The 12,108-nt window shown below is 37.8% G+C and overlaps 1 protein-coding gene across 6 annotated transcripts in view; it reads left to right on the top strand.

Annotated features, from left to right (window-relative positions):
* Positions 1–12,108, top strand: part of LOC131039366 (uncharacterized) — a 336,970-nt gene that overhangs the window by 55,128 nt on the left and 269,734 nt on the right. For all 6 annotated transcript variants that reach the window (XM_057972093.2, XM_057972095.2, XM_057972092.2 and 3 more), the window contains exons 2-7: positions 1,427–1,539; positions 1,654–1,780; positions 1,885–1,983; positions 2,090–2,158; positions 2,246–2,380; positions 2,489–2,557. In XM_057972093.2, coding sequence (XP_057828076.1) covers positions 1,427–1,539; positions 1,654–1,780; positions 1,885–1,983; positions 2,090–2,158; positions 2,246–2,380; positions 2,489–2,557 — 612 coding nt within the window. The remainder of the gene's footprint in view (positions 1–1,426; positions 1,540–1,653; positions 1,781–1,884; positions 1,984–2,089; positions 2,159–2,245; positions 2,381–2,488; positions 2,558–12,108) is intronic.

The raw sequence follows: 12,108 nt of genomic DNA, 5'->3' as shown, positions 1-12,108 counted from the left end.
TGAATACAACCTAGGGCATAATCAATTATATAAATCTGGTTAACATGCCTAGGGTTTAAAATAACACTCATCATCCACTGTAGCATTGACTTTTGTTAGTTGTTGAAGAAGAGATCTCAGATTGTTCATGTTGCTTGACATAGTGACTCCGTCAGTCATCTTGAATTTGAAAAGTTGAAGCTTTAAGAAAATTTCGCATTAAATGCTGTTGCTCCAAAAGAGAGGGCAAGACTATGCTTTGGCTTTATCATCTATGCTCTGCCATTCTAGTACTTTAGTAGCATCAGGAGGTTTCTCATTTCCATTTGCTATTCCCCATAGGTTCTTGTGCATCAATTGCATCTGGATTTTTACTTTCTATGTATGGAAGTTGTATTTAGAATATTTATCCAACAATAAATTTATTTCCAAAAAATATAATAAAATTGAACATTTTCAAACCTTAATACTGAAAAACGTTAGAACATTGATCTGCATAAAAATGTCACATTTTTTTTTTCCTCAGTTCTGTACTGGTGAATTGCAAACTCTATCACATACTTCCAACAAAGCTCGAGCTTTGAAGCACATCTTCTTTGAATTGAAAAATATCGTAAAAACCCTAGTCGCAGAATTATGTGCCCTACTTGTAGAATTGCTGAAACCCTAGAGTTGTCACAAAATCACGTCACAAACATCATTATTTCCTTAAAAAATAGGCCACAAATTATATTGGGATAGCTCGTGATTTTCACCCTTTGCTGCAATTGATAAATTCATGTGTCCTCCTGCTTTGATACCATATTGTAAAAATTAATAGAACACAATATTCTAATATTCTATTAAATAAAATGATACCGATTACAAAGAGGTCCATCTCCTTATATAGAGATTGGAGGATGAAACCACGCAAAAGGATAAACATGACATGACTCACCCATTGCTAAAAATAGCAAAGTAAAAAAATAGGAAAAAGTGCTTGTCACTAAGGTGATTTTATTACAACTGTAAGTCTTATCGTCTAAGAATTATTTAATATTATTCTAATAGTTTCCTTGGGTTTGTGTCCACTTTACTTGCATTGAATTTGGATAGCATATTATGAGCAAAAGCAATTTGAAGATTGAACTGATTCCAGTTGCAGAAAAGTGGGAAAAGTTCTATGCACACAGATGGATTCTATAATTTTACTAACGCTAGTTCTGATATTTTTCTAAATTTACCTTTTGTGCTAAGCAGTGCCTTTATAAATGCCTTGAATACAATTGCTTATATATTCATATTGTGAGTACTCTGTTTTTTACAGTTTCCTTCTTGATTGTTTTGGTTAAGTAGGATGCATGGAATATTAGATGCATACTTCTTCCAAAACAATGCTTGTATACTTTCGTGCTTTGGAAAAATATAATAAATATCCTGATTATTATTTGTTTATATGGCTATACAGTCATTTGATCATGGCTATTTTCTCTTGGTGAAAGCCATTCAAGAGCTCAGGGACAAGAAGGGAAGCATAGTCACCGTGGGCATAGGTGGCCCTAGTGGCTCTGGAAAATCAAGGTATTGTGTAGTCAGGATACACATATGGATGACAAACTTAAAACTTTAATTTTGTAGATCTGTTCTGCATGCATCTGTATTGTAGTAATTTTACACAATTCATTTGGTCTGAAGCCTTGCAGCAAAGGTGGCTTCTATGTTTGGGGGTATTGTGATTCCAATGGAGAATTATCGTGATGGAGTTGATGATGCTAATGATTTCGAATCAATGGATTTCAATGTTATAGTTCAAAATCTGGAGGTTTTCCCTGAAGTTCATCTCTAAGGAGCTTTGCATTTCTCTTACATTTCATTCCTCTGAATTTTTTTTTCTTCTAATGGATCCATATATTGTATATTTAACAGGAGTTGTTGAAGGGTCATGACATTATGATGCCAGAATTTGATTTTCAACAAAAGAAACGAGTTGGCTTCAAGTCAGTGAAGACATCGGAGACTAATTTGGTAGTATTAGTTTACAATATACACAACTGGAGTTTAGTTTGTAGAAGAATATTACACACTTGACTCTGTATGTACAAGATGAATGACAGCATTTGCTTGTTTTCAGGTTATAGTTGATGGTCCATATGCTTTACATTCAAAATTGCGATCTTTTCTAGACATTCGTGTAGCAGTGGTAATATTCATTGTCCCTTTGCTTCTAGACGTATTTCTTTGGCACTAGTCTTTTCCAATCAAATGATTGGAGTGTGTATTTTCTCAGGTGGGTGGTGTTCACTTTAGCTTGCTTTCAAAGGTTCGTCACGATATTGGAGAATCTTGTTCTTTGGACTATCTTATTGATAGCATATTTCCATTGTTTCGCAAGCACATTGAACCTGATCTACATCATGCTCAGGTTAGTTTTGCATGTGTGTATTTCTTTCAAAGCTATAAATTTTCAGTTTCCTCATCTTTTATTTTAATAACTAAATCCTAGAGACTTACTATACTTATAATTTTGCAGATAAGAATTAACAACAGTTTTGTTTCATCCTTTCGAGAACCATATTACAAATTGAAATGTGAAAGACAGGTAAATTTTATGATGCTGCTTGAGTCAGTGTACAGAAGTCTATTTGATTATCAACTAATGGTTGTGGGATTTTTGAACTTACTTTATTGACATGTTCTCTTTCAAGGAAACTTTTATTGATGGTGGGGAAGTTTACTTAAATATTTGTTCTCCACTAGGCATGGTGCTTGCAAGATGTAGACAAATCATCTAGTTAGTAAGCTCACATTGTTATGCCTCTTAATTTATGTCATTTAGGACATTAATGATTATGTGATATTTTAGTTGGCAGTGGAGGCTTGTTTGAAAATGGAGCTGTCTTAATTTCTAATCTCCCACCTACCAAAGCGCTGTTCATATCCTTGATATTCTCAAACCAGTTCTCACACCCATATTCAACAAGCGTTTCCATCCCAAAACTAGCTAAGGGCTGGTACTGTTGGCAATATAACAAGGATATTGAGAAGGTTGTTGATGATTATGGACATAACCGATTAAAGATGTTTTACTGTCTTGATATTATTATTTTGTCATTGATGTCAAGAAATTGATTTTCTAATTTAGTATGATGTTGCCATATCTTAAGAAATATGATATGAAGATTATAAAGAAGTCGGTAAAGACACAGGAAAGAATATGATGAATAAAGGGATAAGTTATTCAATGGGCAACTCTACCGAGTCAGACAATGGTGAGATCTTGATGTTTTAGATCGTTCTAACATCATACATATGTTGTAAAATGTAAAGGGTAATACTATACTATGTTATCAAGCAAAGAACCTAGTCGGTAAACCCTAAGGAACCTAGTCGGTAAACCCTAAGGTTATCGCAGTCAGTTAAATGAAGACAGAATGTCTACCGAGTAAAGTTTAGTATTCACCGAGTTGTAACCGAGCTATAACAAAATGCATTAAATGTTTACATGTGATATTTAATGAAAGATGCTGATGAGCTGGAGCGGATCAATGATTGGCAAGCCGTAGAAAAAGTTTGTTAACAAATCTAAGGCAATGGAAAGTCGGCAAGAAGATCTACAACTCAGATTGAACCGCATTACCCTAACACAAGTTCCAAGATGATTGTGCAAGTTCCGAGGCGGGGTAAAACGTTTTTCAGATCGTAAGATACAATGAACCTGGACAAGATTGAAATGGCTATGATTGATCATGGGAAATGTGATCAAGGAGATTAAGCGGTTAGATGATTATTTATAAATAAGGAACTGTTGATAAACAATGTATGCGGACAAGTGTATGCATAGGGATGCTACATAGTAATCACTGAGCACAGAAGCTTGAAGACCTGTTAGAATAACAGAGTATTGATGCCCAGCAGATAGACAAGATTAGTTCTATGTCTAGATTGTATTGAACAAATAAGAATCTGCTTTAGCATTTTAGATGTGAAGTTGCAGATAGATTGTATTACTGTTAGTTTGTGAAAGTGACAGGAAATCTCTTAACCGAGTGGATTTAACAGTCTTATATGTAAATCCTCTAACAAGGTGACATTATAAATGAGTGTTTGAAATCCTTTGACAAGGTCACTTCTAACAAAGTGAAGATCCTAATAGATCTGAGTGAAATCCCTTAACCGGGTCACATCTAGCAATGTGTTTTGTAATCTTTAACATGATTGGCTTTTAATCGAGCATACTCTAGAAGAGTATATTTCTTAGTGGGTCCGAAATCCCACAGTGGTTTTTCCCTATTTGGGTTTCCACGTTAAATCCGGTGTTATGAGGTTTATATTGTTCATATGCTTTTGAGTTTGCATGTTTGACAGTTTTATTATATGACTGATATATGTTACCGAGGTTGAATCTGATGTTTTCATTGATGATTAAGTTTGTATGATTCACCCCCCCCCTCTCATCTTGTTGGCTATTGGATCCGTACTTATATTAAGTATCAGAACTATCAGGTACAAATTAAGAACCGCTTTTTAATGAGCCTATCCATCCAGTCCAAGCCAAAATTTGAATTTGGAATTACCTTATTATCATAAGTGAGATGTTAGTAGGCTGTGGAGCCTCATTTGAAAATGGAGGTGTCTTAGTTTTTAAGCTCCCACCGACTGAAACCCTGTTCATGTCTGTGGTATCCTCAAACCAGAGCCCACATCTGTATTCGACAAGCATTTCCATTCCCAAACTAGCCAAGTGCTGTTACAAATCATGAGCCTCTATCCAATGAACCGATCCATCCTGTCCAAATCAAAATTCAAATCTGGTATTATTTAATGAGACAAAACAGATCTGCATGAAGATTTACCATTTTCATTCATCATCATTGTCAAAATTCTGTTGCTAGTCAAGCAAATGGATGCGATTTAAGCATGTGCCCATGTTATATCCCCAAATAGGGATTGTAAAAAAATAACGATATCTCCAAAAATAGGGCGCAGAAAATTCTGCAATTTTATTTGCATATAAAGAATTCTTCAACAAGATCAGCTTTAGACTCAGATTGGTGATCTGATTTTTCTGCTAGCTTAAATAAATTTCCAAGTATAGAAAAGTTACAAAAATTCACTCTAAATTTGCCCAGAAATTTTAGAAATGATTGACTTTTATTTTTCTGAGAAAGAGAATGATAATATGCAGATTTAGACACAAATACCTCAGAAATGTCTTCAAATCCTAGCTGTCCTTGCCAAAACACTTAGGAAATCAGTTCCTGGTCTGTTCTGGTTGTTTCTACTTGTCCTTGTTGCTATCTTCAATGATGCTCAGTAACATGAAGACACCTTGCTGTAGTTAACCCAAATCTGAACTTGATGCTTGAATTTCACCTTCAAAAAATAGCCTCCAAACCTGATAATGAGTTGCAGCTCTGAAAATGAAGTGCTAGACATCACAGACCAAATTTCTTCCACCGAAACACAATCTTTTGACTAGGGGAAGCCCATATGTCTCTCCTAAACCATACTCAAGGGTTTTAGACCTTAAGCCAAAGATTGCAGTAGTAATAGATAAAAGATTGATAACATACTGTAATGTCCCCTACTAGGAAGCTGCCAATTCCCAATGATTAACATACATCATTATGCATTATTATGTCTTAAATCAGTTTATTAAAATTAAGGAACAATTAGGATTCATAATACATTTGACAGTTACTATACTTAAACCCCAATCCTTACTTCTTTCCTAATCATCAACCGTAACGGAGGATGGGGAATTACTTGTCATAGGGCCCTTGGAAACCAGTCTACAAGTAGGCTTCCTCAAGGTTTCAGGACTCTGTCCATATCCCATCTTGGGCTGACCTATCTTGTGAGGCATTATTCCGCCTCTCCCTAACAAAACCAACCTATCCTCATGAGGGGCAATAGCGAATGAGTAAGGATTAGGTTATGAGTATACTAACTTCTTATGTATTATGAATATATATGAAATTAAGTATGATTGTCATACATATTGCAGTCTATATGAATTTAACTATTAAATTCTGCATAATAACATTATTAGGCTTCATATATTAAGCATACATATTAAGCACATCTCCATGCATACCACCAAGAACAAGGATGTTATTGCCTGTAACTTAATAACACAGTTCTACTCTGATTTGATCGATGTTGATCTCCTTGGATGCTTTTGATTCTTTTCCTTTATAACTCTCAATATGAGGGAGAGGTCACACCTCTTCATCATGTATGCGCTTTGGCAAGAGACACACCCTTTCGCCATTAGCACTTGTCATGTCCCCTTTCTAGAGTGGACATCAAAGACGGAGGAGTTGGCCTATCATTGGAGTCTCATAGGCTAGCAGAGGTTGATTAGGACTCATTCAGTGTATATAGTGACTGGATTTTGGCTTTACAGGCAGTTTGGAGCCAGTTTGGAGCAATTCCTAGATTTTAAGGGATATCCCTAAATTTTAGGAGGTCGTGACAGTTGCCAGTCGTGAGGTTATTCATGACCTTTCAAATGGTTTCACTTTCAGAAGATTTGGGTGTGTTTCCTAGTTTCTAGGAGCATCCCTAGATTTTAGGTATGAGACTGCCAGTTGATCCATGATTTCGGACATTAGTCACAAACAAATGACAGGTTCAGCTTCAGGCTTTTGGTGTGTTTCGAGCTTTCTTTAGCTATTTGGGTTATATTTTTAATATATTTAAATATTTCCTAAGTTAGCGTTTTAATATTTTAAATAAGGCTATGTCTATAGCCATTTCGGAGTAATAAGGGGTTTTTGGCTTCATCTAGATTCGTATGCCCATGTGTTATAGCTCGTTGGAAAGGTCTTGAACTTTTCTAAATGATTTTCACTTGCCAGGGTCCTTTTGGTGCTTGGAGTTATTTTATATTGAAAAAGTGGTGTTTTTTCTATACTTGGGCGCCCAATATTGGGAAATATGACTTTATATTAAAGCGCACTTTTCATATATCTTTAGGGTTCGATTTGGAAGGAAAGAGATATAAGGAGAAGGAAACCTAATTTCTCATTATCTTTTACATATTGAAAACTTGTTTGGTGCGATAATGCTCTAGTAGAGCAATTCTTCAATTTGGGACGCAAACCCCATGATTGGTACTGGCTGGGACGTAGCCCTTAGCTATTGATTGGTAGTGGATTCTTTTGGCATTGGCATTACTGGTCAGAGTGTATGCGCTATTCCTTGTGGAGATTCAGATTGCTTGGTGAGGGTTTCAGCAGGGTGGTTGAATTTCCCAGCTGGGGCGTGATTGTTTCAGCAGGGTGGTTGAATTTCCCAGCTGGGGCGTGATTGTTTCAGCTTGATGCCACCATTACAGCAAGTACACTTTACGTTGGAAGTGGTGAAGACTTTCATTCAGCCATAGCTGGTGTTCTTGGTTTGTGTTCATCATCTACCCTTCAGTTGGCGCCATTATTGGATGTAAGCACATCCCCAATGCGTAGGGAATAATCTGGATATTATAAATCAGAAATCTGCCTGGTATGATTTGTATCAATTCTGATTTAATTGAATGTTCTTACTTGTTTCAACTTCCTTCCTTATTTGCTCTTCTTTATTCATTACTTGCTTATATATTAAAAAAAATACAAAAAGAAACCAAACGTTCTGCAACTTCTCTCTATTCTGTAAGACCATCAACAAAATCATAGGAAAAATATAGTTTATTATTTTAAAAATTACAGCGGATTAGCAAGGGGATCCATCAGGGATCTTTCAGTGGTATCAGAGCCTACATCCTACCAGCCTGTAGGGTTTATGAGAAATTATCACATCTGGGTATTGGATAAAAAGTTTTGATAATTCATTTCAGCATCTGGGTACTGGATAAAAGGTTTTGATAATTCATTTCGGCATCTGGGTGGTTGATAAAAATTTTGATAATTCATTCCAGCATTTGGGTATTTGATAAATGGTTTTGATAATTCATATCAGCAACTGGGTAGTTGTCAGCCTACACATTTATGCTTACAATTGACAGCTGGTAAGACAATACGTTGGCCAAAGTCCCAAAATTGTTGAGAACAAACTTTATTTCGACCTCAGGGATCCGTTGGGATATCAGTTTAATTACAGGTAAATACCATGGCTAGAACTAAAATTGGGCACTCAAAAGTTTCATCTTCTCCAACACGTAAAAGTAGGATGCCTCCTGCCAAGATATTTAATGATACAGTTATGAGCAGCTATCATCAGTATTGTTCTCTTCCTAAGATGATACGTGAGCTCCTTTCCTTCACACAATTTATGGGTGTACCCGGAGCAGACAAAGATAACTTGGTAGCTACAAGTTCAGATCAGTGGCAAAGAAGGAAAGAAGAATCAAGGGTGCAGGAATCAGGAATGGACAAAGAACTTTCATCTAGGGGTAATATACCTCTATATAAGAATGTTTTGGTGCCCTCAATTTCCGATGAGTGGGACAAGAATTTATGTGATGGTTTTGTTAGACATGTGGATTCAACTCAAGAGACATTAGGACAACTTTGGATAATGAATTGTCCTCACCTTCCGTGTAGGGGATTTACCAAGAGGCAACTGATTTAGAGGTTAGCAATTCTGATTTTCATGACAGCAGTGAGGTACCTTTGCATCAGCTTGAGGTATCAATGTTTACACTTGTACAAGATGGTGCCAATGGGTTGTCACATGAAGGTATTCAAAATTCGGGTACCAATGATGCTTTGAATGTTGAGAATTCATATCACGATGATTCTGATTTTATAGATCAGACCTTAGAATCCAGACCTTAGAATCCAGCCTAGTATGTTCTCTTAGTAGCACTGGACCCCAGGATCGTGAGCCAGTGGGTTGTGCGGACACATGGGATGCAAAAGAGAGTGATGACAGTGCATATTCAACAATATCATCATTGACGGATGTGGTGTTCTCAGAGGCACAAAGCAGCAGTACTTTGGATGAGGTTGTATCCATGGCCGAGTGCATACACGATGTTGACTACAGAGAGGTACAAGATACAGATACAACTTCTTTCCACAATGTAGATTTTGAGTTTGTACAGTTACAGGAGAGCCAACTTTCTCGAACTCCTCATCACCTGATTGGACAACTCAAGGTTGATGACAGTAGTATAGACACAGTTATTGAGCATTTCGATGTCGCTCGCCAGTTGTTGGCTACACATAATTGGAGCACCCTCATGATTGATGAGCAGGGCAGCAGTGATTTTTCCTTACCAGAGTTTCATGCTCTTTATGGAGCCATTGGGATACTGAAGCATGAGTATTTACAGTTAGTGGCTGACCGAGATTATCTCCTTTAGAGGGATTCTATTAGTTATGGTGCTTTGTTGAGGGAAGAGGAGGAAGTTGATATCCTCTCTCAGGAGCTTGAGGCGACTGTTGTTGCATGGGAGGATACCCAGTTGTCCCTTCAGGGAGCGAACTCCAGATTGGAGGAGCTTTCTGATAGATTGAGAGTGGCACAAACATCATCAGCGACAGATACAGTACAGTGTTCTATCGTGACACTGCGAGATTCACTAGAGAGTTGTGATTTGACTGATGATATTACTCCATCATTGTTTTCACAGGCGACTAGCAGTTTGTCAGCTGGTTGGGAGTATGATACTCCTGTTGACTTGTTTCCTTCTGTGGAAAGCAAATCTTCTTTTACACCTCTTACAGCTGAAGAGGGAAACCAGTATGTTTCACCGCAGAGCCACAATGCTTAGTTGAGGTGTATTTTGGATTTTGGATCTCAGACATATGAGTTGTCTTCGGATTCATGGTTTGAGAGCAGTGGGAGTGATGATGAGTTTGATGGACAAGATTATGATACAGAGCCATTGAGTGAGCCTACGAGAGTCCATTTAGATTACCTTGCGAGGAGTGCACTTCATTTCTCTTTTAGTCCGATTGTAGATGATTGGATGGCTCGCAGATGTGAGTTGGTTTGGGACTTATACTATCCGTGTTGCGATAGTGCTCTCCCATCTTCAGAGGATAGAGTTATTGATTGCAAGCACCTGATCCAGCAGTTTAGGATGGATTGTTTGCGGGATCAGCAAACAATCAACCGTTATGATGAGCAGCGACCATCAGAGTTTTTCATCTCCTTGACACAGAGACTTCATCCAGGATCATGGGGGAAGGATGATGAATGGATTAGCAGGTGTGTTGTTGTGGATGGTTATCACAGGTGTGAGAGTTTCACAATGGCTGTAGAGAGACACGGTATCGAGGATGCCTCTTACCATCATTGTCTCTTCATGATAGATGGATGTGGATCTAGTTTTATTTGGGATCCAGGTGTTGATTCATTTGATAAAACATCTTATAGGGATTATAGTATGTTGCTCCAGATATTAAGATTATATGGCACTTATATTGGAGGAGAGTAGAAGGAGCAGTTTATGTCCTACAGGTGGTTTGTGTGGGATCATGGTATAGACATGTGTAGTACCTTTCTTTCGTGGATCCTACATGGTTGCTTCACTTCAGATATATAGATGTAGTCGTGGGTGTACAGTGGTTGGTGACACTTGGATGATATGTTTGGAATTTCACGAGGATGGAGCTGGAGTTTACCCACTATCCATCTCAGTTTATCGAGTAGAGTGGGACGACAGTTGATCCACATGTTGATTGTCATCAGATAGCTGACGTGGATGAGTTATGTGATGTTACTCCTAGTGAGTACTTTGAGCCAGTTGATGTGGCAGTTTCACCTGATTCTCTAGATAGGGTGATTGTTTCATTGCTGGTTGGTGATTACATATTTTTAGATGCCAGCCTAGACAGTGATGATTTTAGTCAGTATTATATATTGTCTAGTGAGTTGGCATTAGATCTTCCGGCACATCAGTAGCAATGTGTGGCAGTTGTGTGTCACTTGTGTCAGATGGGGTCAGATCACAGAGGGTCTTCCATGGATTGGCATTCATTGGATATTATGACGGATGTTATGCATGTTGGTGATCACAGACACACTAGTGATCTTGGCATTTATGGATATTTGATCTATGGAGATGATATAGTTTTCCATTGCTCACTTGAGGTATTCAGCGGGAGCTATGCTTCGCTCTGGGACCCAGGCAGTGTTGATTTGACAGCACAGGTGCTTCAGCGTTTTGAGGAGCCATTCCAGACCGAGGTATTGCATGTTGTTTATATCAGAGATGAGCAGCAGTTACATGCAATGATTTGTTTACATCTTATTTGGGATGGTGGAGGATTGGTCTTTCAGTTGCTTGTGGGCAAGCAACTTCGAGAGGGGAGGATTGTCATGTCCCCTTTCTAGAGTGGACATCAGAGAAGGAGGAGTTGGCCTATCATTGGAGTCTCGTAGGCTAGCAGAGGTTGATTAGGACTCATTCAGTGCATATAGTGGCTGGATTTTGGCTTTACAGGCAGTTTGGAGCTAGTTTGGAGCAGTTCCTAGATTTTAAGGGATATCCCTAAATTTTAGGAGGTCGTGACAGTTGCCAGTCGTGAGGTTATTCATGACCTTTCAAATGGTTTCAGTTTCAGGAGATTTGGGTGTGTTTCCTAGTTTCTAGGAGCATCCCTAGATTTTAGGGATGAGACTGCCAGTTGATCCATGATTTCCGACATTATTCACAAACATGTGACAGGTTCAGTTTCAGGCTTTTGGTGTGTTTTGAGCTTTCTGTAGCTATTTGGGTTATATTTTTAATATATTTAAATATTTCCTAAGTTAGCGTTTTAATATTTTAAATAAGGCTATGTCTATAGCCATTTCGGAGTAATAAGGGGTTTTTAGCTTCATCTGGATTCGTATGCCGATGTGTTATAGCTCGTTGGAAAGGTCTTGAACTTTTCTAAATGATTTTCACTTGCCAGGATCCTTTTGGCGCTTGGAGTTATTTTATATTGAAAAAGTGGTGTTTTTTCTATACTTGGGCGCCCAATATTGGGAAATATGACTTTATATTAAAGCGCACTTTTCATATATCTTTAGGGTTTGATTTGGAAGGAAAGAGATATAAGAAGGAAACCTAATTTCTCATTATCTTTTACATATTGAAAACTTGTTTGGTGCGATAATGCTTTGGTAGAGCAATTCTTCAATCTGGGACGCAAACCCCATGATTGGTACTGGCTGGGATGTAGCCCTCAGCTATTGATTGGCAGTAGATTCTTT

Source organism: Cryptomeria japonica, chromosome 10 (assembly GCF_030272615.1).
Source record: "Cryptomeria japonica chromosome 10, Sugi_1.0, whole genome shotgun sequence".
NCBI lineage: Eukaryota > Viridiplantae > Streptophyta > Pinopsida > Cupressales > Cupressaceae > Cryptomeria > Cryptomeria japonica.
Note: the sequence above shows the minus strand (reverse complement) of the source record. Positions and strands in the feature narration are given on the sequence as shown.